This window comes from Coptis chinensis, chromosome 6, assembly GCF_015680905.1.
Source record: "Coptis chinensis isolate HL-2020 chromosome 6, ASM1568090v1, whole genome shotgun sequence".
Classification (NCBI taxonomy): domain Eukaryota; kingdom Viridiplantae; phylum Streptophyta; class Magnoliopsida; order Ranunculales; family Ranunculaceae; genus Coptis; species Coptis chinensis.
This window is the reverse complement of record NC_141461.1, coordinates 8397825-8423546: the sequence shown is the minus strand read 5'-3', so window position 1 is coordinate 8423546 and position 25722 is coordinate 8397825. Positions and strand designations below refer to the sequence as shown.

The window sequence follows — 25722 nt, the reverse complement described above, 5'->3', positions numbered from 1 at the left end:
CCGCTCCTCATTGGAACTCAGAGACATAGTAGCACTAAGTTTAAAATGAGGGGCAAGAGGTGTACTCCACGGACTTAGTATTCCCATCAATACTAAACTTCTGTAATATCTTATTCAATTATGTCTTTTGAGACAAACAAACCCTGCCCTTTGCTCTATCTCTCTAAATCTCCATGCCAATAATCTTCTTAGCTTCACCTAAGTTCTTCATCTCAAATTCTGAGGACAAAAGCTGTTTAAGCTTATCAATCTCAGTCTTGCTTCTTGAGGCTATAAACATATCATCAACATACAAGAGCAAGTAGATGAATGACCATCATGTAGTTTGTGAAAATAGACACAATGATCGTAGTGACTTCTTCTGTACTTGAGCCCTAACATAAACCGATCAAACCGCCTGTACCACTGCCTGGGAGACTGTTTCAAATCATATAGTGACTTTTTCAGTTTACACACCAAATCCTCTTTTCATGCAACTTTAAACCCACTTAGCTGAGTCATATAGATCTCCTCTTCTAAATCACCATGTAAAAAAGTAGTTTTACATCGGTGAGCTAGCTCCAAATCATACTGAGCTACCAAGGCCAAACGGATGCGTATGGAGGAGTGCTTCACAACTGGAGAAAACACCTCATTATAGTCAATCCCCTTCCTCTGAGCGTAGCTTTTAGCTACTCATCGTGCCTTGTAACGTAACTCATCACTTAGAGATCCTTCTTTCAATGCAAACACCCATTTCCCGCCAATCGCCTTCTTACCCTTAGGTAACTTTACAAGCACCCAGGTATCATTCTTATGAAGAGATTGCATCTTCTCATCCATAGCTGTCTTCCACCTTTCTGACTTGGATCACTGGATTATCGCTCCATAATATGAGGAAGGAGCATCTTCATCAAGACTTTCAATAACAGAAAGTGCATAGGTAACGTAATCGTTTAGCCAATACAATGGGGGAACATTCCTCTTAGATTTACCAGTTGCAATAGGCTCATGAACCAGAGCCAAAAGACCAACATTCATCTACTCCTCTAATGGAGCCATATTCTCTGTATCATCATTTGTTCCATCACCTGTATTCACTATTTTTGTGTCTTCAACTAGAACATCAACTGATTGACTACCCATGGTTGCCAATCTACTAGATACAGAACCATCTGGACTAGGTGAAGACGCATCAATCTCCACCTGCTGCAATACCTATTTAGCTATACTCTCTACCTGCTAAGAGTCAGTAGACTTCAACATAGAAGCCTCATCAAATGTCACATCTCTGCTAAAAAAATTCTTATCTTTCGGATCCCATAGCTTATAACTTTTAACTCCACTTTTTAGACCCACAATGATAGCTTTCTTTGCTCTAGGATCCAACTTACTATCTTTGACATGAAAGTAAGCAAGACACCACCCAAACACATGAAGAGAATCATAATCCTGAGTAGGTTTACCAGACCAAACCTCCATAGGAGTTTTACCTCTAATTGCAGCCAAAGGCAACCTATTAACAAGGTAGCATGCATAAGTCACAGCCTCAGTCCAAAACGTTTTGCCCAATCTAGCATTGGACAACATACACCACACTTTCTCCATTAGAGACTTCTCATTCTGACATACTTGCAAGAACGGATCACTCGTATATTCACCACCATTATCAGTTCGGAGTCTTTTGATCTTTCTGCTAGTCTGAGTTTCAATCAACTTCTTCCACTTCACAAAGATATCTAGGACTTTATCCTTGTTTCTCATGGTATATACCCACAAATGCCTAGAGTAATCATCAACAAAGGTCACATAATAATGTTTGTTCCCTACAAGAGATGCATTCCTGAAAAGACCCCAAACATCAGAATGAACATAATTAATGGTTTCACGCGTACGGTGGATAGCGGTGCCAAACTTTACCCTTGTCTGCTTGCCCATAACACAATGCTCACAAAAATCCAACTTACAGGTCTTAGCACCTTTCAACAGTTCTTGCTTCATTAATGTTTGCATGGACTTCTCACCTGCATGTGCAAGACGCATATGCCATAATCTGGTGGGCTCCTTAGCAACTGCCTTTGAATGCTCAGTAACAACTACTTCTCCACTAACCATACCACCCTTCAAATAGTATAAGTTACTCTGACGTATGCCTTTCATGATAACCATTGCTCCATAAACTATTTTTAGAACACCACTATCAATGACTACCTTGTAGCCCATATCTTCTAAAGTACCATTCTTTTTCAAAGCGGGAATATATCGAACATCCTTTATTTCCTTAACCGTTTCATGCATCATATATCTTGAGACAAATATTATACATCCCCATAATGCGACAGGGTTGATCATTCCCCATCAACACATCACCACTTTTAAGCTCCTTGAAACTTGTAAACCACTCCCTTATGGGACAAACATGATATGTAACACTTATATCCAAAATCCAATGACTAGAATCAATGAAACAAATACTCGATGTAACGGGAAAAGAGAAATTGGAACTATCAGAATCATTACCTCCTTGAGCAATGTTGACATTGGATTGTTTCTGCTCAGTATCTTTCTTCTTGTGTTTCACCTCTTGCAGTCCTTCTTCTAATGTCCAACCTCATGACAAAAAACACACTCATCACAGGATAGATTTCACCCTCTTGACTTGGAACAAGATTTACTTCTTCCACCGCTTTGAGTTTTGGTGGTCATTCGACCTCCTCTGCTCTTTACCACAAAAGCAATGCTCGTCGGCTCTCTTGACTCATTTTCATTATTGTTCATCATATCCTAACTTGTCAATGCATACTGCATCTCATAATAGTTCAAAGCTTTCTTTCCAAACATAATGGTAGTTTTTATATGTCCATACTCCTCCTTGGGAAGAGATCTCAACAAATGGAAAGTTTTGTCTTCCTCCTTCATTTCTTCTTCAATGTTCAACAAGTCGGTAAGTAACTTGTTAAACTCGTTCATATGTTGGGACAATGAAACACCTTCTTTCTTTCTCATATCATACAACTTGATTTCATAAAGACACGACCTTCCATTGTCTTATCTAAGTACTTCTCTTCAAGGATTCTCCAGATTTCCTTGGCTGAAGTCTCATTGAGAACAAGGTATTTCACACCCCTAGCCAAACACGATATTATGATACCACAAGCTCGCCTATTTTTCTTAGCCCAAACACTCTCCTTTATATCCGATGGTTTTTCGTCTAACATATCATCCAAGTCTTGTTGGCATAATGCATCTATAACTTCACAACGCGACATACTAAAATTGTTAGATCCATCGAATTTCTCCACATCAATCTTTGCATGGTTAATATTCAAAGTTGTAGGAGGCGATTTCTCCTTAGACGTTGTAGAAGTAGTACCCGATGGAGGATCTGTCGCCATACTTTTTCAAACTTTCATACACCACAAAATAATCAATAAACCAACAAAAGAAGCCCTAGGTAGAACGACTCACGATACCAATTTATTACTTAAAACGAATCGCGGAAGTGTGACAATTGGACAAAGAAGATTGAATGTGGTGATAGAAATCGACAAAAACAAATCAATTAAAATACTTATCAACGCAAAACGAATAACCAATAGAAGTGGAGACGAGATTTACATGGTTTGGCGTTAGCCTAATCCACCAAGCAAAAGAGGAGAACTTTACTAATCAAGAGAGAAACAAATTAAGTACAATGACTCACAAACGAATCCCGAAGAATTCACAAACTCTCTCTCACAAATTGAAGCTCACAAATATATACTCTCGCAAATTGAACTTAACTAATTTGAGCATCCAAACTTGAGCATAACAAATCCCACAAACCGATCTCGTATTTATAGAGATCGTGGGTATCAAATTGGAATCCTATTAGAATAGGAAATCATGGAATCCTATTAGAATAGGAAACTAAAACCTTAACCGTGTGGTGTTGGTATTCCAATATGGAAATTAATTCCTAAACTAAAGTGGACGGTGTCTCTTTCTCGTGGTTGAATTTGGTAACTGACCAAACTCAACCACGTGCCGTATACCAACAGTATGTATGTAGAAGATTGGATTTGCTATTCAAAAAGGATTTGTCAGCGTAGCTTGTAGCTACCCGTTTGTCCTCCCCATTGTATAATTTATTTTAAATAAATATATATTTAATAAAAAAAAAGTTATATAAAACTTATTTTTTATAAATGAATAATATTGATTAATCATCAAAGTTTTATCAGAAAATATAGACACAGATTTATTGTTCAATTGAGAATTTGAGACTGCCTTTGTCTGCCGCGGCACTCGCAGATCACATGCATTGTTTTCGAATAAAGATTGGCTTATATGTACATTAATTAGCTCCTGAACATGGGTTACAAGAATAAAGGCCGGTGATATATCTTTGTGAACGAGTCTCGTTGAATGATGGTTGATAAATGATAATGGTTCAGAATGGTATGTTGCAAGTATACATGTTCATCATCATGTACGTCATGGACAAATCTATTACGATATAAGTTCAAAGCGAACACTTAACTGTTTTCAAAACAACTCGTACACTTTTTAATTGGATTTCATATTTTGCCTTGTGGTGTGCAATTGTGCAAAAGCTCATTATAAAACACGTCTCCATATTTTAACCTGTTGACTGCAACAACAAACTCCATATTTAGCACTTAATTTCTTCATTTCCAAGTAATGTAGTTCTTTAGAATAATCATCTCGCTTAGTCGGACATTTTTGCTAATCCTTGGGGATAATATTGATTTAGTTGGGTCCTTTGATCCATTTTCTATTAACCAACATGTCTTAGCGAAAAAGAAATAATACTGACCAACATGTCAAATTCAGTTCGAAGTTTAATAGAAATTATCTTGTTCCGGATCATTTTTGAGAGCAAATCCAATGGAGAGCTACTAAATTGGGCTACTAAAATGTGTCATATAGGTCTTTTAGTTTGCCTAGCCAAATTTGGCACCCTAAAATAAAAAAACCAATCCAATCGCATTTTATGTTTTGAAGTGCTAAATGATACGAACGACATAGTTTCTGCTGTCCGTCCATTATTTTGTAACTTAAGTTGATTTTTTTTTGGACGGACGGCACAGTTTCTACCGTCCGTCGAAATTTAACACAAGGCAGAAACCATGACGTTCGTCTCTCAAACTTATTATCACTTCTTAGCGAAGGTCTTAACTTTAACTGGGTTTTTTACTCCTTCCAAATTTAAGACCATTTTAACAGTCCAATTAGAATGACATTTTTGTGGTTGGGGTGCTATATTTGATTTTAACAGCCATATAGCCCCCCACTGGACTTTCTCTAAACTATAAAGAAATTTCTTATGCATGTATGTTATTTTCCACAAATGTTATTTACAACAAAAATAAAACACAAATAAAAGCCATTACACATTTACACGCTAAGAGGATCCAAAGTGCATATACATTCACGACCTTTGAATCCATGTAGCAAGAAAGAGGAATTTCTTTTTGCTCCTAATGGCTTTCATTTTTATCGCTAGCTATGCCTCATGAGGGAGCGCTCTGCTACACTCAAAAGATAAATTTGTACAACAAAATTAGCAGTTCTATGTCAAGATATATGATACGATAGGTTTTATGGACGTTCGTATGTAATCGACTAATCGAATATATATATAGACATTGATCCTCCAAGATGAATGCAAAAGCTAAAATTTTGCAGTCTGTCAATGTGATATAAGCCTAACAAGAGCGATACTTGAGGCATAAACTACCTAACTAATTTTATCTCAATGAAACACAGCAACATTGCGATGAAGAAACTTGTTAATCAACTTTTAATCAAAATAGCTAAAAGCGACATCCACAGCTTAGCCGCATAAAAGATCTACTCTCAATAGCTAATGAATCGACAAGAGGAATTTCCAATCTTTCATCTCCTTTTGGATAACGAAGCCCATGTACTCTGTCAAAATTATTAAAATTACATGTATGTCACACAATCTAACTTTGCTTGATCCCCTGTCAAGCTCCTACCAAAAATATTTACATTTATCGAACAAGTTGAGTTTTTAATTCCAATCTAACCCAACATGGCAGCATGGAATAAAAAACAAACAAAACAAAAATGAAATAATTACATGTATGAACACGTCCAACAAAAGAAAACAACGATCTTCACCAACTCTTATTACTATGTCCACGCCTGAAACATTTCACTATTGGTGACTTAATTCCTTCAGCAACCATCTTATTCTCACTTAACCACCTTCCATAATCTTTCTTCTTCATTGATTTTCTCGAATTCAATTCTTTTTGGTTCATTACAGGCACTAAGTACCACCAAATAGAGGTACACAGTATAGCAAATGACTTACCATAAACCACCAAGCATATCAGAATTAAGACTATTACCATCAGTAAGGCAATATGAGACCTTCTCCATTTAACAACAACATGCCTACTTGATAATAAGCTCTTGTTCTTTATTCTTCTTTCCAATTTTGTTTTTTCTTGCACTACTTCATTTGATACTGATGATCCAGTCTGGGGTTTGTCCAAAACTTCTGAATTGTTCATAGTTGAAGCAGGTTTATTTTTAACCTTACCAATTATCTCGGTCTTCTTCTCTTTTTGTTCCTTTAATTTGACTACTATGGGAACCCAATCTCTTGTACTTGAGTAACCAAATCGCACCAGCTTGGCGTCTTCTGATCCCATTTGTTCATAAATCTTTCGTCGCTTCTCATCTAGCTCAGCTAAAACCATAGCAAACTTATCGAGCCCACGATTTGAGTATGGATTTTTGTTATTCTTGTTCTTGTTTGTGCTCCTATAACTTTTTGTTCCCCTTGCTGTTGAGAGACTCCATGGATCATCATCTTCTTCTTCTTCTTCTTCTTGAAAACTTCCAACGCCACAAATAAATGGTTTTACCATAGTAGCTTAATTAGCTTAGCTTGTAAATTGAGTGATGAAAAGGCTTTGGTTTTTTAGGTACTTTGGGATGATATATATATAGAGAGAAAAAGAATGAGATGAGAGTGATAAATATGTACTTATTAAGGGGTGGTTTACGAAGACTTGGATCCATTATTAGTCAATTGAAGATGGATGAAATGTTACAAGTTTAGTGGAAGCTTCCATATAAGTGTGATAGGAGATTGACTTTAGACAAGAAAAATATAACAGCTAGAGGTTGACATGTTACTCGGTGGGGTTTAATTTGAATGGGTCCATATGTAATCCATTGTATTACTTCATAATTTAAACCAAGGAAATCTTGGTTTGATTTCAATGGTTCTCTCAATTTTAATACATTGGTTTATCTATATTATCCAGCTTAAGCCTTTAAGGAGATCTTCTTTAACTTATTCAATATTATAATCAGTGGTTTAATTTGAATGACCATTTCCTTGCCCAACAAGAAAATAATGGAATTAGCCCTATTTAGCTCCATATAATCATTTATAATACTTTCAGGTTAAAGATCTTGTTTAATTTTAACATATATGAAAAGAATTAACTGTAAGCTAGAGAAAAAAGCACAACATTGTTTTCCTTTCTTCTCTGTTACTTACTATATAGACTCATGCATTCTACAATTGTACACGGGATCTATTCTATCTTTCAAATTAGGATTGTTACACATTGGTGCAGCTCTGACGCGGATCAGGATTTTTGAAACTCAGCATAGATATGAAAACATGTGAAATATAGAGCCTGGATTTTTTTTATTTTCAGAGTATGGATATGTGATAGACTAGTCCACCCCTTCCAGAAACTCGTCTTAATCAACAGACTTACTTGGCCCCTCATCAAACAGGTGATGCGCCGATTTTAGAAAACAGTCTCCATGTCATGCAGAGTAGTTTTTTTTTTGTTTGGTGAGTAGTGTTAAAACATGGCATTCAGATGCATGTCGACACCTGTCGAACGAACAAAGCATACACATAGACATGTATTAAAGAGCTCCAAATGGATAAATTAACATGAATCTACTACTTCAAAGAAAACTCCCCGTCTACAGTTCTTTTTTCCACTTTTGCCCCCCTTCTATGTTTTTTATTTATCTATCTTCTATCTATCTAATAAAGTGATAAATGGTGGGGCCGCAAGATTTCCATCCCAATGGTTCTAATTGTTTTTTTATTTTGACATAGCGAAATCCATCTAAAATTTTATATGCTACCATATTATGCCTTAAAAACATTGGGATCTATTGGATCTTATTCTTCAAACAAACTATGTATGCCCTATTCTAAAGATTCATTCTTCAAGTCCCAAACTTACATTCTAGAGTTCATTCTTCCAAGAACCAAGATTAATTTGAATACTTTTCGCCGTGTCATTATTGCATTGCAAGGACGGACCAAACTATCTATTCATATTTTTTAATGATGCCAATATTGCTTTTGATAACCAAGAGTATTTATTTATTTTTCCTATTTCGTGCAACGCCAGAGTTGGAATATGGTCGGATGAACATCGGGAGTCGCCCATCAAAAAGAAAGCCAATTGGTGGAATTGAATAACTTTGCTATCCCGTGGATTTTTGCATGGACTAATCCGAGGTTTCATCTCCCCGGCCCGGCTTGGTTTTTGGGGTTTTTTTAAGATTATCATTGAAAGAGACATCGAGAATTTCCATATGTTGCAAGAGATATCGGGAATTTCCATATCATTGAATGGCCATTCTTCGTGGTCTACGATTGACTTAGTTGAAATGGTGTTTTGCTAAGGAGATCCGGGCATTCCGCTTTATATGACAAGCTTTTAGTGTCGGAGGATCCGTGGTCGTTTTGGAGAGAAGTTGAGAACCAATCATGAAGAAACTAAGAGCCTCCTCCACGAAGGTAAAAATGAAACAATCGCTATTTTCGTTCTTATGACTACGATCATAACGAGGTTCTCATTTTTTTTTTCAATTTTCAACTTATTACTTATTCTTTCGTATTGTCTTTGTAGATTGTCGGGTCACAAGGAGATCTCTAGAAAGAAGATGCGAATTAAGATAAACACCAAAAGTTTCATTGGATATATATACTTCTACTTTGATACTGAGGTTTTGATTGTAGAACACCTACAAGCCCTTCCATTAAAAAAAAAAAAGTAAATAAATTCACAAAGTTAACAATCACAATTTTAGGTTCGGTTGAAGGGCTAACCCATTGAGTGAAACTTTAATTGTGGGTTAGGGGTTTTGAATCAAGTATGACCCATTTTATTGCAGTAGTTGATCGGTAATTTTTGTTTACAAATTCTCTTTCAAATTTATATAAAAATGAAAGGTTTATAAATTTCTAGGTGTCTCCAAAAATGGTGGAAATTGATAAAAGATTTCAACAAAGTTTTTATACTTGATAACGTTGTGGTACACTAGCCCTCTATCACAAGCTCGAAGAATGTGCCACAGGTGTGGCGGTTCACGCGTCTTGGGAAAACGCGCAAACCCTAGTCTAATAAAAACAATGGTGTGGAGCCCACACAATGGACTCCATCCAATGGTTGTTATTTTTTTTCTAATAAATTGTGACGGGACCGCGGATCCAAGTGTTTGGAGAGTTTGTGTAATTTTGTTAAGTGTAATCAATACTGATATGAGATCTATCTAAAAATCAATCAAAAGTCAACAATTTGAATTTATTTTTGTTTGTTTGGTGCTAAGTGTTAAAACATGGCATTCAATTGATTTGGGCTTATAGATAATGGGTAATTGGGATACACATAGACATGTATTTATAAATTGAGTTGTTAAATTAACATGAATCTAATATTTTCACGCTTTAAAAACTCCCCTCTACAGTTCTCTTTTCCACTTTTCGCCCCTTTTATGTTTTTATTTAGTTTTAAAAGTAAATCTAGAGTGCGCAGGAGAGAGAAAGTGAGAATGAATCTGGGCTACTCACATACAGAGGTGAGGGTGTATTTCAACAAAGAAATACTGATCTAAAAGCCCATATATCTCGCGAGGATGAATCACGCATTGAAGACATGCTCTTATTTTAATTATTATTCAAACAAAAAATAAGTAATAATTTATGAAATGAAAGGGTATAAAGATAAATCGATCGTTTCAAATTCCATTTGCTGGACTTTTTGTTTCCGATCTTGCCCATATATTTTTCTTTGAATTACAATCCATATAAATATCAAATAGTGTAAATTTGAATTAAAATAAAATTAGATATGTCTTTTGCAACCAATCAATTTTTTAAACAAATACTAGGGCCCAATATGTGGCCCATATATTGGAAAAAGTAAATGAATTTATTATTTTGCTATTATAAATCAAAACAAAATTTCAACATTTTCAAATTGAAATATTTCAATATATTTTAAAATCGAAATTTATGTATATTTACATTTTCTTTTTAATTGTGATTATTGGAAATCGACATAAGTGTTTATTTTAACATGGCAACTTAATATTCGAGAAATGTTTACTTTTTCATTTTTTTCGTAAGATTAACAAATTTAAAATTGAATTTTTCTAAAAAAGTTAAAAAGTAAAATAAATTTGTAGAAAAAAACAGCCAAACAACATTGAAAGTACGTTTGACCCACTCAATCAACCTAATTAATTAATTATTGATAGAAAAAATTAAATTTGTAGTCTTGTGAGAAAAGAAAACCGTGGTTCACAGCTCCATGTACCATAAATCTATATGCAAGAGGGTAGGCACGTTTTAAGATGGAACTAATAATATGGAAGTCTTGTTTGTGGAGATGTTCATAAACGCATCTACTGTGCAGCAGCATTCATTTGTAACCATTTTCAGTTGGAAATAGCATTCATTGATTTTTTTTCATCAGCATTTTGATTTTTTTAATGTGCCTTAATGGCCCTTACGGCCCCAACTTCATTGATTTTGATTGATGGAATCTGAAAAAAGATAAGTTCCAAAAGGAGCAAACGTATTTTTCCTTTTTCATTACCATATTTTTCCAGTAGCGCACAGCCACATATCATATCAGACTATCAGAGCATTAGACGAACGAAACAATAAGAGTGAATACCATTATACCAAATCTTATTAAACATTTTTCTTATCCTTTTTTTAAGGATGTCGTCTGATGTGGAATGTGCATAAAATCCTGGATTCAATATAAAATTACTCATTCAGCATTTCTTGAAGCACGGGGCGCCTTGATCGTCCTGTGACTATTTATGATAATCTGTTCTTCTAGATAAAAGATAATAATATTTAACGTCTAGATTGTCAACACGACAACATAATCTACTTATCTAGAGTGTGTACTTTGGTTTAGTATATTAATTATTGAATTAATCCGCATAGAATCATATAATTTCAAAAAGAAAACCCTTGCAATTGGCCAATTGTCATTTCTATCGCCCTTTTCAACTACGTTGAAATTGGGATCATATAATTTCCACTTGACACGGTTGTAATCATTCATCATCATGATTCATATCACAATAACGTTTTATCCTTTCAAAACCACCTTGACGAACTCCCGAACTCTTCAGAAACTAAAACTTTAGATAGTGCACTGACGCACTGTTGCTTAGGAAGCAAGGCAGCAACTAAAAAACAAAAAGTAACTTCAGTTTATATACGATTCAATATGCTATGCAGCGCAGTTTCAGACAAATCTAGTTTGTCAAAATATGAAAAAAGACTATAGGAAAAACCTGTGGATGATCACAATTCTGAACAAATCTATGCAATTGATATGATAAGTTCATAATTAGTATCCGAAATCAATCCATATATGCATGGACGCATGGTCATCATTCACATATGTCACAGTTACTGCATTCTTAAGCATGTAATAGTAACAAAACCAACGCTCTACATGGAAGGGCTTCTACGGAAAGTTGAAATATGAAGACAAAGGAGGAGGAGAAACAAAATTAACCACCTTCAACAACTCTTGTTACTAACATGAAAAGGTCTTGGAGATGATAATCCAGGACTCCAATTCATCATTGGAGAGGTGACTTTTGGTGATGATCCACGACTCAAGTTACTTACTGGAGATCCTGGACTCAAATGTTTACTCTTTGGAGATGCCTTTACATCATTGTGTTTACTTTTTGGAAATTTGATTTCATCACTTTCCATGTTTCCCTCACTCAACCTTCTCTCCTTCTTCATCAATCCCTTCACATTTCTCTCTTTCTTTAGCCTAGGCACCAAGAACCACCAAATACAGGTGCAGATTATAGCAAATAACCTGCCATACACCCCTAAGCAAGACAAAACTAAAACTAAAACTATAAGGAAATCATGAGAAGGTTGCATCCATCCACTCAAGTACTTAATACTATCGTTGAAGAAACTATTATTCTTTGCCTTCTCATCTAACTTAACTCTTGGTTCCTCTACTACTTTCTCCAATTTTTTGGGGGCATGGGACTTGTTCAGGATTTCGGAAATATGTGTAACATGCTTATCCTTACTCTGAACAAGATTAGCTCTATCCTCGACTTGGTCTTTCGATGTCCTAACTACAATCGGCACCCATTTCTTTGAATCTTGATACCCAAACCTCACCTTTGATATATCTTGTGTGCCAACTTGTTCGTAAATCGTTCGCCTCTGTTTGTCGAGATCAGCTAGAACATTGGCAAATGTATCACGCCCACCCATCGCATATGGATTCTTATTGTTCTTGCTATTGCTTTTTTCACTCTTTGATATCTTTTTGTGTTGAAGAACAACTCAATGAGTCCTCCTCTTCTTGTGAAGTGCTTCCAGTACCGCGTCTAAATAATGATTTGAACATCTTTAGTTTGATTGATATGTTGAAAGGTTATGTTTGGAGAGGACTTGAGAGTAAGTAAACAGACTTGTATTTAAAGTGTCCTTGAGAAGACCATATCCTAGAAGATTGGTTGAAATCCTGAAGATATTATATGCAAAATTGGTTTCTGTTCCGGCCATTTCTATTCTATGTGCGGTTTGGTTCCTTAAAGACAAGAGAACGATACAAGCAAGATAGTAACAAAAGTTGATATGTGCTTTGGATGGAATTGAAATATTGAATTGGTCCAAGCAATTTATTTTTCTTTTCCAAATGGGGGAATAATCAGAGTTTGTATACGGCGCGATAGGACAATCATACTAATTTATAAAGAAAAGCATAATTTATCAACGTAAATCATTTAGCACGCCCTCTTGCCGACAATGATATCTAGTCCTGAAAATCATTACCAAAGAATCAACTCGTTTTAACATTTCCAACCCTACTTAAGTACTTAACACGGTGTCTAATTCAAGATAAACTCAATTGTTGTTTCCCCTACAAAAGACGCGGAGAAAAGACAGCACAATGCATCGGATTAATGGCACAACCAGCTATATCATTAATAAACTACCAAGCAAACATAGTTTGTGCCGGAATATCCATATGTTGATTAGGATAATCACACTAAATCAAATTATACCAGTGACTTGGAGAATAAATTCTACATGTAGACATGAGGGTGTGTTACAACGACACTTTTTAACATTATCCATACAACAAATCTTTTTCCTTCAACGCAACAGGGCATACGTCTGCCGTGGGAACAGGACGCACAGAAATAACATGTTTTAGTCTGGTAAAAAATGTGTAGATAAAGCTATTGAAACTCGATAAATGTAAGTAATCAACTCGCTCTGAGATTTCTAACCTCATAAATGCGGTGCAGAATACAAGATTAACTAATAACCTTACTGAGCAACATAACCAAAATACATACATATTACTGGCCACTACAATTAGTATTATTTAGGAGGGAACTTTCATCTCCTTTTATCACCAAACTAGAAATGTAGCAAACGAGCTTAAAGAATATATTTTGTGTAAAATCTTTAATAAAATAATTAATTAAACAGTTGAAGCTATTATCTAATAAGTAGACAAGTGACATATGTTAGACTAATATGTTATTAGACCACTGTATGTGTTATCAGCCATTTGGACTTTGCAATTGGCTTAGAAGACTAAAAAGTCAGAATCTAGAGCTAATAAGTATTAACTATACGAAAAAATGACATCCTCTATGTTCGTAATCTCATTTCGTGGTATCTACACACAAGCATTTGACTGCATCATGGCATTCATATCAAGAGGCGATTCGCGTCTGATTGTGATCATAAAACTTGCATTTTCTATACGCTTGATTGACCTATGGAAATTTAGGGCGGTGTCTCGTGGAGACACCTAAAGAAATCAATAACAGTGCTTTGAACATCAGTGCCAGACTTTGTGCTTGATTGACCTACGGAAGCTTGGGTGTGTCTGGTGAGAGAGGAAAGAAATCGGTAAGCATTGCGTGGAAGTTTTTCATAATCAAAACATAACAAACAAACTGATCTTTTTTTGGAGGGGGCGATCAGAGAATCTCCCTGGACTGCCTAGAATTATGAAGTTCCCAATTGAGAACAAAATGTCAAGTCTAGTTAGATTCAAGCTACAGCAAGAAGCATCTCTACCCTACGTCCCTACCCAGCAAAGAACACAATGCCATGAAACGTCAAAAACATTCGTGACATCTGAGTATCTGACAACATTTCAGGAATCTGCCTCCACATATCCTATATGTTAATTATTAGTATCAAAGTAATGATTAAACGGTGACACCCAACTACTCAAGAAAATAAAGATGCAATCTGCCACAAAACAGTCTAAAATATGACAATCTACGGCATGTGCCGAATTTCAAGGGTCAAAATTTTGTCGATATTGATAGTTAGTTCCATGTCATTGGAAAGATAGAAAGGAAAAGAAAAAGATGCATCACTGCCAACTGAAAATGACGTGTTCAAAATCAACTAAGAAATCATACCTCAAGCAATATGCTCAGCCAAGGTAAGTATTTTTAAATGTTTTTTCTTCCTTAACTCATGTGGAACAGGCCCGAAAACGCGAGTTCCAATTGGCTCTCCTTGCTTGTTGACAAGGACCACAGCATTGTCATCAAACTTGATCTCACTCCCGTCACAACGGCCACGCTGCATGGCCGCTCGAACAACCACGCCATACACAACATCCCCCTTCTTCACCTTTCCACGAGGTTGGGCTTCCTTTACTGATGCTATTATCGTGTCGCCCAACCTCGCTCCCTTCCTCCCCTTCAATGGTTGGATGCACATTACTTTCTTTGCTCCAGAGTTATCAACACATTTAAGCTTGGTCCTCATCTGTATGAATGTCCTTTGCTGGTACAGAAACACAGGTAACATGTATCAGAGCTTGTTGGTCGCCAAATATCAAAATGAAGAGAAACAGGTATATAACAGAAAATCAACTTTACCAATGAGACCAACAGGAAAAGATGGTTCAAAAGCCAAAATTCACTAATTATGACTACTCAACCACGAAAATCATCATCAGAAAAACAACATATCGTAACAGTTAATATAAACCATGTCTGAGGGGAAGGATGGGCTAACAAGGTAAGAACCACATAATGATTGACGAATGCGCATAAAATGAAAACCTCAACAAGTTTTTCGTGATTGATCTTTTTTTTTCTCCAAGGACCTTCAGTCAACTTGACACTTTATGCTTCCCAATATCTCTGGTGACTGAGAACATTAAAACTGAACTGCACCTCAAGAGTTTGGATAAACTGGAAGTAGGGAACTACTATTTACTCTAAATCGTTTTCTACTAGGACGAGAACATTGGAAAGCTATCAAAGGGACTCACGTGGTCATCCCAGGATGGCCATAACTTAGTTGCATGAAAGTTCTAAATAAGGCAACACGCCACCTCTATATGGGAAGCTCCTCAGAACCTTGCTTCTAACTGAAACTCTGTTCCCATTTTAGAAATAATTTTTATGCAATTTATAGGCAACAAGAATAAAAATATTAAGCTTGTTACTTTTATGACAGCATAAAGAATATACAAACATGAGGCCGAAATTATCACTATAAAGTTTAGTAATTTGCAAATCCTCAATTCTAAATGTCACTTACACTATGAAAAAAAATGAAAGGCAAGCAAGCCTTGGCGTGGGTATAAGTTTGTGATACCAACTTCTGACATTGATACTTGTTTGTATTTTGGATACCTAACAGTATTATGATCCTCTGTCAGAATAAACTATTACAGTTCTTTATAGATACAAACAAAGAACAAGGTTCGTAAAATATCTTTCATCTCATAGCCGAAGCTTAAAGTGCCGTTAGCTTAAAATGCATCAAGTTCTTGATCACAACTAGACTATGAATGAGTATATATGTTCATGCAAGAATGAGCAAGAGAGAAAGAGAGATTAACCTGCTGTAGCAATATGTTGGAAGCAATATTTTCCATCGTCTCATTTGATGTTCTAAGTAATCCATTTGAAATGTTGCTAAGCCTTCCCGATAACGACCGGCCCACTGTTTTTTTTGTCAAAAAAAATAGGACTTGCATGAAATTCTGAAAACATAAGAAACGCCATAGATACTGAGCATATATATAGTTACAACCACAACCATTCTTTAAGCTTATTGACACAATACAAAAGGTATGTTAGAAGATAGTTGATACAAAACTGTGCTAATTTTACCCGGAAACCAAAAATTATTATCTAGTTAGGCATAATTCAGTGCGGCGAATCTTTATGCATCCAAATGTTTATCTTTAAAACTTGTAGTTTGTGCACCAGATCTCAGAGACGTTTTTAGCTATTTAAAGTATATGTCACCCACGAAGTGTCTATGGGCACCAAATTTAAGTTTTCATTTCAACACTGAAAATAAAAGCAATACAAAATGAGACAGTTTAAAAATCTGAAAAAAACAAGATTAACTTACCAGTTGACCATTTAGAAGTGAAAAACGCCGCCATGTATTGTTGCAAAAAGATTCCCGTTCTTCTCTGTGACACGTATTAAAAACATATCATAGAGACATTTAATCACATTTACTTAAAATTTACCAATCTTGTAAACTTATACAATATTAACAGTGTAGTCATCATATAAACATTAAAACACAAACAATGGTTTAAAAATAAACCATTAAGCAAATAAAATGTGCCAAGCTTACCGAGCTTTGTTTGTTTGAGTGGTTTCTTCTTTCTTTGGAAATCTAGAGACAGTCAAGTGTTTTTAGGTCGAATTGGGCCTTCAAAATATTGATTGATATATATCGACAATATTTCAACTTACTAGAAAATTCGAGAGAATTCGTGGGGCATTTTGTATTATAAAAAGGCCAAAAACAGGAAATGATTTTCGTCAGCAAGCAAGAAAAAAATGGCTAACACTCTGCAGCGATGCGTGAACAACTCAGCTCGAATTTTACGTTCTGAATTGCTTTCATCGTCGAAAACGTTTTGTTCAGGAGCACTGGAGGAATGCAAGCCAGGAGAAATTGGAATTATTTCTGGAATTCCAGAAGAACATCTCCGTCGAAAAGTATATTAATTTCCATTTCTTGTTTAACATTTCTCTTTATAAAAACAAAACATGCAGTGTCAGTACACTAAATTGTTCCAATCTATATATGCGTTGCAGGTTGTGATTTATTCGCCTGCTCGAACTGCAACCCAACAAGGGTCTGGGAAGGTTGGGAAGTGGAAGATTAATTTTGTCTCAACCCAGAAGTGAGTTCTTTTGCATAGCTTTGATATATGGTTGTCTTCATTTTAACTTGTATTGTGTTATATTATTATCCATTGACTTGTGTTTTTGTAGGTGGGAAAATCCTTTGATGGGCTGGACATCGACAGGAGACCCATACGCTAATGTTGGTGATGCTGGACTCAGTTTTGAAAGTGAAGAAGCTGCAAAGCAGTTTGCTGAGAAGTATGGATGGGACTATGTGGTATGTCAGTATAATGCTTTGAATAGATGGGCAAAGATAGTTTTTTTTTTTTTCTTTTATTAGTTGCCTTCCGTGGTGATCGTTAATGTTTATTTTTTAAATATCATGGCTTGCATATTAATATCCTTGAGCACTGTGACTCTAACACCACATCTTTGTATCTATGGTGCAATTGCACCGCCTATAGCATTCTGTGGTTTTATATATTACTTTGCTTTCAAACCTCTTGGTCACTTGTAGATTTAAGGAAATAGGAAGGCCAGAACTGTTTCTCTAAGATTGTACTTCCAGCTTTGGCCTCAGTTTGCAGTTTGTTTTTTATATAGATGCGACATCAGGAACCTTCATGTTTAAATGGTTTTCAATTTTTCGGTAATTTTCAAATTCATAGCATCTTGCTTTACTTGCCAATTTGTGGGATTATTTTGTGGAAACATTCAACCGGTTCAGGCATATTTCGATATATATATATATATATATGGAATTAATGGAAATATTAAGGATTATTCGTTGAAATTTCAGGGAATGTCCAAATGAGCCTTGGCAAATACTCAAAGCTCATCAAACCACGACAAAGAACTAGTTGGAGGGATGGGGCATGATCTATAGCATTTGAAATGTTAATAGAAGCTGTTGCAAGGATTTGAGACCTTGCTAGAGAAATAAACAGAAATTCACCATGCTGCTTAAACATATTAGAAATGTAAAGAATTTTTTTCATTTTGTTCCTCATGATTTCTTGCTAGGTCCTTAAACCTTTTCTCCTGACATCTGTATAATTAGTTTGTCTCCTTGGAAAACCTAAACGTATAGCTTCATTAAAGTTGCTCAGTGTTGGGGTATTATGTCACATACGTGATGGAACAAGGCCCACTGGACTAGCGTAGATGAGTTTCTTGTTCAAACTCATAAAATTATAGTTATACTGCCAAACTGCATCCTAGTTCCTTTCTAGAATTTGTGCTAGGATGCCTTAGGTTTAAGCAAAACATATAGCTAAGGGTCAAAAGTATCCACTTTTTCTTAGTTAGGGCTAGCAACTTGGGATGTTCAAAGCTCAAACTACATCAGTTCCAAGTATAATGGTGCCGGAACTATAATTTGATGGGGATGTATTTTAACCTGTAAACAGAATTAGAAAACAACAGAAACTAAAGCTTTCTAGTAAGTGGTGTGTTCTCATTTTCACTTCAAGTTTGCTTCTCTTGGTTGTAACTTGTAACAGCCACAGGAAAGATGATAAAGCTGCAATATCCTATGGTTGTCCAATATTTGTTTATCCTTGAGACGTTGATGTCTGTATTAGCCATCTCTGAAATGGTTTGTTGAACTCTTTTGCAGGTTAGGAAGCGACATACACCTCTCTTGACGGTTTGTATTCTCTCGCAACCACTTGAAATGTCACTTGATCTCATTGATGCCAGAATATGCCATTTTCACATCCATTATACCTTCTGTGGTTTACCTATTTTAACTTCTTAAGTACCAAAATCACTTTTTTCTTTGGTTTTTAAGTTACGAAATAATAGTTCTTTTTCTCCCTGTGGATTTGTGTTTAAGTTGCGTTTCTTTGGCACAGGTGAAATCATACGCGGAGAACTTTAAGTGGAAGGGCCCTCCCAAGACCGAGGAAGAGTAATAATTATATATTCCAAACTTCAGATATTTCTCAAGATTGGTGCTTTAGAGGAGTTCCAGGAGAGCTCCGTAGTCTCCCATTTGTACATCCATATGTTCCGAAAATGTAGCAGTGAAGAAGAGAGTTTTCCTTCGTTCACATTGTGAATTAGGTGCTTTATGATTTTATGTTTGTGGCACAATAACTTTCTCTTGGTACTTAATAACGCTGAAGGCGGGGCATTATAATGTATTATTAGCTATTGTGATGGTTTCTTATCCTGTTAATATATGTAATAAAATTAGTTATGGTGTCTGCTTACCATTTTATTTTTCTAACGATTTGATCACCCTTGCACCGAAGGGGGCAGAAAATTGTTAAGGAAACCAGGAAAGGAAATTACTGAGAAGTTTGAAGTTGCACTATTATGTCTTAAAACTGCTGAAGCGGTACTTATGCTTCTACAGTTCTACCCCCTACCGCTTCACAATCGGAATGGAGAATTGATGGGTCACCCATTTTGGATTGGGAGTTTTTTTTGTTTATTAAATTGTTGCCCTTTACAACCAAAATAGGTCAAAACTTCTAATGCGCTTTCCCACGACCATAAAGGCCTGCTTAACTGCGGTTAAGTTGAGATTTCCCTTCTAAGTTCAGGGCTACAAATATTAACAGCTCCAAAGCTGGCGTTTCAAAAGCTAAGTACATACACTAACAATATCTGATGAATTAATCAGATCCAATTTCATTTTAGTAAGTGATCCTTCACATTCATATTTCAAATTTACAATTCAAATACATCTCCTTGTCAACATTTTCCACTAGATTTCTAACACGGGAAATCAAGTAGCAAGGACGATCATAACAAATGCTAGCTAGATACCCTCCATAGAGTAAGCAATGAGCTCCAAACTGAAGTACGCTTTCCATTTCTTCGTAGTTGCATTCCTGTGTTTCACATCTCAAACCACAAAAAGTGCTGCTTACACAAGCATGAGACACCCCTAGGCCAGAATTTCTTGTTTCAAGCCAGCTGAAATCTATAGGATTCGTTATATCTTCAAAATCGTGTCTGCTTGGATCAAGAAAGACCGGACCTTCACTGACAATCTTGTAACACAATTAAAAAAACATTTGGATACCTCCTCAAACTCAATTTCTGTTAGAATGCTTAGAGGTTGATCACAAACTATATCAGCTACCAATTTCTCCATCAACCAACACTTCACATGGTGACAACTAGGAAGAGACACAACGCTCGAGCTTCTGGCTAGACTTAACAAGGACTCCCCTGCGCTAATCCAAAAATGCACAGCAGAGACTATCAAAGAAGATTCATTGAGGAAAAAGTGGTGGACTGCACCTGCAAGTAACAAGGAGTATGCTGCACTAGTCCGACTCAGCTCAAAAGCTTCCAACATTTGATTCTTCACTACTGAACTGTGACTAAATACTCACTCGCACGAATCTTATAGGCAGAAGCTAACGTAATGTAGGCATTCAGAGAGAGGCGATGCAAAGGATGCAACTTAGAAGTAAGCCATTAGCCATGACTGCTCTCCCAGTTGTAACTGCACATTTCTGAGACTTCGTATGAGCATGTTCTCCAGCTTATCACAGCAGCATTCTGTATTTCCACTTGACAAGTACTCGGAAATAATTTCACCCATGCAATCACTTAATTCGTGGTTTGCATCATACGTACCGAAATTGTGATCCCAACTCGAATCTCTCGGCTCAATATTAGAAGCCAAACTTCCCTATAGATCAGTATCGCATTTTAGCTTAAAACTTGTAAGGCAAATAGCCATTTAGGCAACTCTAAAATGCTAAAAGAATGTGTTATTCAAAAATAAAGGAAGAATGTCTTATCATGGCAAAACAGTGTAGAAATCTTAAAGTTTGGTGTGTGCTTCATATACTTCTTACATGCAACATATAATCCATGTAAGTAGGTGGCACAGCGCTACACCGCCTGCAAGAACAAATAAACTTATACCTCGACCACAAATCTGAATGCCTCGTTCCCTGGGAGCAATGATTGGAAGCATGTTAATAAAGCAGATCCAAATATGTAATGTATACATATTGAAGAAGTAGCTCTCTGAGTGTTGGAAGGGATTTCTGTTTTTGTTTGGGAAGCTAGCATAAGTATCCATCAAGAGCTACTTCCAGTTTTACCTTCAATAAAATGGTTAGTTCTTGTTTCATCAGATTTCCATGCCAAGGTTTTAAAATCTTTTCATTTTCAGCTACGCCGCCTACTCTACATAATACGGATTTGAAAAAGTAGTATACTTGGTTATTTATAAATCATAAGTATTAGTCAAGAGTTCATATTGAAACAGAAGCTCTTTAAGTTGCTCTTTAAGATGACCAAACGTGCCAGTGTACTTCTAAAATTTTAAATAAAGGATATATCAAGCTAGACCATATTTCTCAGTTCTTCCCAGTTCCCACATACCATAAGAAGTTTCAACCTATATTCATGTAGTCATGTAGATTTACATGGTTTCTCTACCGAACTTGTAGTAACACAAGTACACAATGAGTTAGAAGTGGTGATGAGCATAATGTATCTATACTTCAATCAGTTGAAAGTACTCGCGAATGCACATAAGTAATTGTGTAGCAACAATGAACTACATAGAAAAATTATGAATTGGCAGTGTAGGCATCTTAAGTGAGTTACCGTAGGTTGCAACAAGTCTGTGTATGTGACACAGACCTCCCCTTTCTTAATTGGCTTGATACTTCTCACAACAACTCTAGGTTCGTACCCACACAATCCTGCATTCAAAAGATTAAAAATGTAAATAGTAAAACTCAAATATTCAGGGGGGAAAAAAACTAAAATGAAAAACAACCACGATATGATAATTCACCATTTCCATTTCTTACTAATGATCCATCACCAAAGCCGGTAATACGCATTGTCGATTCCCCGCCACCCGAATCAAACGACTTCGATCCGAACGTCGAAAAACGATAACAAGCATTGGGTGTACAACTATGATTAATCCAAGAAAAACTAGGCCCATAAACAGCAGTACCCAGTGCATGTTTTTCATCGGCATGCACCTCTACAGCATTAGTTAGCACTATACACAACACCATCTCTTCCACCAAACTATCTTCCATTCCAACCTCTCTTATTCCGTCTCGCAAGTGACATTAATTTCCCGCCTTCTTTAATTATCGCGAGAAATTCATCATCATTATTTTGTTTCAAATTCTCGTGATTAGTTAATAAACCGGAGATACGATCGGACGGCCGAGAATGGAGGAGATTGAGTTGAGTGAAGTGATGGAGCGGTACGTAGGTCGTCATGCCACGTGGAAGGGTGAGGAAAAGATGGTGTTCTCCACTGGTGAAGTGAATGGGAGCAGGGTTGGGGTGGTGTGTCATGTGTGGAAGAGGGAAGAGGATTGAAACAAGAGGAGCAGTGAGAGTGGAGATAGAGATCAGAGAGTGAGTAAGCTAATAAGGGAGGGAGTTGGGGTGTGAGGTCTACTACTAGTCCTTCCGTGTTTTCAAGTGATCTCATCTCCATTTCTGTTTTATATGAACTTGCTTTCGTCTACTCGGAAAGGTGCATCCTGCATACATAGTCATCTATTTTTTGTTTTCATGGTAGGGGTTATTTAGAAATGATTCCCACATAATTCTACAGTGCCCATCACTGAGACATTGTTAAGTTTCTGGCCTTTCTGCACACTACCCCCACACCAAATTTGTTCGCAGTTGCGGGCCATAACTCAAATGTAAACTCTTCTGGTTACATTGGAATATCGGATGCTGTGTTACATACATGACACCATCCCTTCTGGTGCAGGATGAAAGAGGCTCAAGTATCTGTAATTAGTACAATTTTCATGTTAGGTAAGCTAAACGGACAATAAAAGCACTGATTCATTAGTTCCCAAGTATCAAATGACAAATTGAAGAAAATTTACAAAAACAACTAAAAACAAAACAGGAAAAAAGAATGTTGTGAATCTTGAAGTTTCTGTGCTTGTGTTTTAATTCATTGAAAACACAATCAGATTCAAACAAGATTTGAGGCCCACTGTGCACTGCAGAATGCTGATCTGCATCTGCATTGTTGAGCATATCTCCATGTCATCCATCATTCACTAAAGGTCCCAATTATCTGAGAAAAATCAGATCCAATTAATGTAAGCCAGGAATTACCACTTTGTTGCGGCTAGCTTAGGACGTATGTTGCCACAGAAAAAATATGACGATGGCGACTAAAAGATAGTATATAATGCTCACCTGATTAACTATTGCTTAACATTCAGTGCGCTCTCAATCCGTTCAATGAGCTTCGGTGCTGGTAAAGCGCCTTCCTGGAATTCAGTAAAATAATACAAAATAATACAAGTTATTTATTTTTCGGTGAAGTGGGGGGCAAGATTGCAATGCAGTTTAGCTGTGGTAGCTAATGAACAAGTTTAGAGTTTGACTTACAAAGCGGTCGCAGGGCTTCCCATCTTTGAATATAATGAATGTAGGTAGTGCCTCTATTTTGTACTGATCAGCAATCTTTGGGTATTTCTCTGTGTCAATTTTCACAACTTGGATCTTATCTATCAGTGAAGTGCTAACTTCATCAAGAACAGGACCCATGAATTGGCAAGGACCGCACCTGCAAATAGAGGCTGGGTTAGACAAACATGAACTAATGATCCAAAGCTCAATTAATAAAGCCTTTCCTTGAGATGCCCCTCAAAGAAGAAACCCAACTGGAGCTTACGAGAGAGGAAGTGGAGTTTTCGTCAGAGATCAATAACATGTACTACGGCAACTAGCTTTTTACTCGACACTTTTGTGAAACAAGAGCACTTCAATGAACAATAACTCACCATGTAGCATAGAAATCAACCAATACAGGCTTCTTGGCATTTGCTAGCAACTCATCAAATGATGAAAATGATTGTTTTTTTGCTTCAACCTACAGAACCAACAAAAAAGAAAATGAATATACAAAATAACACCCTAGAACTGAAATTAGTAACAAAAACAATTACTAACATACAAGACCATTAAAAAGACTGAAATTAGTTACACAGATAGCCTGAAAAGAACAAACCTCTTTCAATCTTGCTCCCAAATTTCAAAAATCCCAACATAACACCCCATACCCAGCTGAAAACAAGTTGTTTACTAGTGTCCTTTCTTTACACAACCATGCCCACTTAAGAACCCTAGATGACTAATTATTCCACCCAAAATACAAACGTAACAACCATACCATAGCAGTACCAACTGGAGGAACATGTGACCAGGAATCCTATGGCATATATAACATGTATAAACAACTGAACATTATAGCACCTTGCTTAACTATTATGCAACTCAAGCCTCGTAACTGATGCCTAGAGTGCTATGAGGAATGTACTGTCATTCTCTCGTCATAATTATTAGCAAAGTAGCAAAGAAAATGAAAAATGACTAGCTCAATTTAAAAATATAAATAAATAATAGTCATAATGAGAAATGAATAAGTAAGTAGAAAAAATAAAATAATTAATTACCCACCCTGTGAAGTATTCCACGTTGAGGAGGAGAGAAAACCAGGCTTTGATTATTTCGGTTATGAAGTTGTTGAGGAAACCGAAGCGAAGTAAATAGTTTCGTGGAAGTGGAATAACTATTGTTGAGATTGAAGGAAGGGATTGTTGCTGTTGTAGTTGAAATCGCCATTTTTTTAGACTTCCAGAAAGAAAGGAGACCAAATTTTTGTTTTGGAGTTTAAGATAATTGTTTCCGCCTTTCCGGATTAAACTATGAACTTCCTCCTCGCGTGTACGCAAGTTTTTTTTTTATAAGTGTGGGCCAGATATTACAAAATGCCACGAAATATATCATGTGTTTGCCATTTTTGGCTTTCGATATTTAGTATGCCATTGGTTTGGATTTTTCTTTTTTGGCCGGATAATTTGTCATTTGGTATGAAATCTGCTATATATATGGTTCCACCATTGCTTGGCTCCTTTGGGAAGAGAGGCCCCTAATCTAGCACATGCATCTGCTCATAAGTAGGACAAGTAACCACAATAAACCTCGCAACTAAGCATAGCGAATGTAGTGTGGTAACCCTTAAAAAACAATAAAAACATAAGTGGGTGTTTGGTTCTCATTTTTTCAAAAAAGTATTTTTTCTTAAAAAACACTTTTATGAAAAAGTATTTATTCTAAAAACAGTTTTTCAATAAACATGTTTGGTTGTGACTTTTCTTAAAAGCTATTTTATCAAATCAGATTTCACAATCAATTTTTTTTTATATATATTTTGGCATATCGTAAGATAAATCACTAAAGTCTAAAACATCAGGGAGTTCATTTTGCCTTTAGGGTGTGTTTGGTAAACCG

At 36.2% G+C, this 25722-nt stretch overlaps 6 protein-coding genes across 11 annotated transcripts; 1 reads left to right on the top strand and 5 right to left on the bottom strand.

The window, feature by feature from the left end:
- Window positions 1-5869: 5869 nt before the first annotated feature.
- LOC147491262 (uncharacterized) lies at window positions 5870-7293 on the bottom strand. The gene has a single exon (XM_086566967.1). It carries the CDS (start codon window positions 6885-6887, stop codon window positions 6126-6128), a length of 762 nt encoding a protein of 253 aa, XP_086423093.1. The 5' UTR covers window positions 6888-7293; the 3' UTR covers window positions 5870-6125.
- Window positions 7294-11209: 3916 nt separating this feature from the next.
- On the bottom strand, window positions 11210-17022 carry LOC147491260 (Ribosomal protein L14p/L23e family protein). Of its 4 annotated transcripts, none has more exons than XM_086569443.1 (5): window positions 16946-17022; window positions 16712-16775; window positions 16191-16294; window positions 14749-15121; window positions 11210-11496 (listed from the first exon to the last, which is right to left on the bottom strand). In XM_086569443.1, exons 2-4 carry the CDS (start codon window positions 16743-16745, stop codon window positions 14750-14752), a joined length of 510 nt encoding a protein of 169 aa, XP_086425569.1. In that variant the 5' UTR covers window positions 16746-16775; window positions 16946-17022; the 3' UTR covers window positions 11210-11496; window position 14749. The 4 variants fall into 4 exon arrangements, with proteins under 4 accessions (XP_086425569.1, XP_086425570.1, XP_086425571.1 ...); XM_086569444.1 differs by lacking the exon at window positions 11210-11496 and adding an exon at window positions 11612-13115; XM_086569445.1 differs by lacking the exon at window positions 11210-11496 and adding an exon at window positions 13370-13474.
- LOC147491261 (uncharacterized) lies at window positions 11612-12637 on the bottom strand (the record flags this gene model as incomplete). Its single annotated transcript, XM_086569449.1, has 1 exon — window positions 11612-12637. A coding segment is annotated over one exon (801 nt), but the record flags the coding sequence as incomplete, so codon positions are not given.
- A 132-nt stretch (window positions 17023-17154) lies between the features above and the next one.
- On the top strand, window positions 17155-19651 carry LOC147491259 (NADH dehydrogenase [ubiquinone] iron-sulfur protein 4, mitochondrial-like). Of its 3 annotated transcripts, XR_015200324.1 has the most exons (7): window positions 17155-17316; window positions 17416-17504; window positions 17596-17725; window positions 18052-18097; window positions 18248-18428; window positions 19067-19096; window positions 19305-19651. XR_015200324.1 is itself a non-coding variant. In XM_086569447.1 (5 exons), the coding sequence occupies exons 1-5, from the start codon at window positions 17155-17157 to the stop codon at window positions 19362-19364; spliced, it is 471 nt and encodes a 156-aa protein (XP_086425573.1). In that variant the 3' UTR covers window positions 19365-19651. The 3 variants fall into 3 exon arrangements, 1 of the variants encoding a protein (XP_086425573.1); XR_015200325.1 differs by lacking the exon at window positions 18052-18097; XM_086569447.1 differs by lacking the exons at window positions 18052-18097; window positions 18248-18428.
- Window positions 19652-20253: 602 nt separating this feature from the next.
- Window positions 20254-23097, bottom strand: LOC147491258 (SET domain-containing protein). The gene is given in 6 exon segments (XM_086569442.1): window positions 20254-20787; window positions 20790-20874; window positions 20876-21103; window positions 21273-21371; window positions 22036-22133; window positions 22229-23097. Coding segments are annotated over 6 exon segments (1158 nt in total). The 5' UTR covers window positions 22485-23097; the 3' UTR covers window positions 20254-20395.
- A 141-nt stretch (window positions 23098-23238) lies between these two features.
- TY1 (thioredoxin Y1) lies at window positions 23239-25282 on the bottom strand. Its single transcript, XM_086569448.1, has 5 exons — window positions 24889-25282; window positions 24213-24301; window positions 23818-23995; window positions 23623-23696; window positions 23239-23497 (listed from the first exon to the last, which is right to left on the bottom strand). Exons 1-4 carry the CDS (start codon window positions 25051-25053, stop codon window positions 23631-23633), a joined length of 498 nt encoding a protein of 165 aa, XP_086425574.1. The 5' UTR covers window positions 25054-25282; the 3' UTR covers window positions 23239-23497; window positions 23623-23630.
- Window positions 25283-25722: the final 440 nt, after the last annotated feature.

What these genes read in the sequence shown, in the direction of transcription:
- LOC147491260 (XM_086569443.1), bottom strand. Translation starts at nt 16,745, where the DNA reads ATGGCGGCGTTTTTCACTTCTAAATGGTCAACTG. An exon ending in CACTTCTAAATGGTCAACTG is followed by an intron (nt 16,295 to 16,711) that starts GTAAGTTAATCT and finishes CAAAAAAAACAG; the next exon opens with TGGGCCGGTCGTTATCGGGA. An exon ending in CCAACATATTGCTACAGCAG is followed by an intron (nt 15,122 to 16,190) that starts GTTAATCTCTCT and finishes TTTCTGTACCAG; the next exon opens with CAAAGGACATTCATACAGAT.
- TY1 (XM_086569448.1), bottom strand. Translation starts at nt 25,053, where the DNA reads ATGGCGATTTCAACTACAACAGCAACAATCCCTTCCTTCAATCTCAAC. An exon ending in AACGTGGAATACTTCACAGG is followed by an intron (nt 24,302 to 24,888) that starts GTGGGTAATTAA and finishes TTGGTTCTGTAG; the next exon opens with GTTGAAGCAAAAAAACAATC. An exon ending in GGAAGCCCTGCGACCGCTTT is followed by an intron (nt 23,697 to 23,817) that starts GTAAGTCAAACT and finishes ACTGAATTCCAG; the next exon opens with GAAGGCGCTTTACCAGCACC.
- LOC147491259 (XM_086569447.1), top strand. Translation starts at nt 17,155, where the DNA reads ATGGCTAACACTCTGCAGCGATGCGTGAACAACTCAGCTCGAATTTTA. An exon ending in AAGAACATCTCCGTCGAAAA is followed by an intron (nt 17,317 to 17,415) that starts GTATATTAATTT and finishes TATGCGTTGCAG; the next exon opens with GTTGTGATTTATTCGCCTGC. An exon ending in GACATACACCTCTCTTGACG is followed by an intron (nt 19,097 to 19,304) that starts GTTTGTATTCTC and finishes TCTTTGGCACAG; the next exon opens with GTGAAATCATACGCGGAGAA.
- LOC147491262 (XM_086566967.1), bottom strand. Translation starts at nt 6,887, where the DNA reads ATGGTAAAACCATTTATTTGTGGCGTTGGAAGTTTTCAAGAAGAAGAA.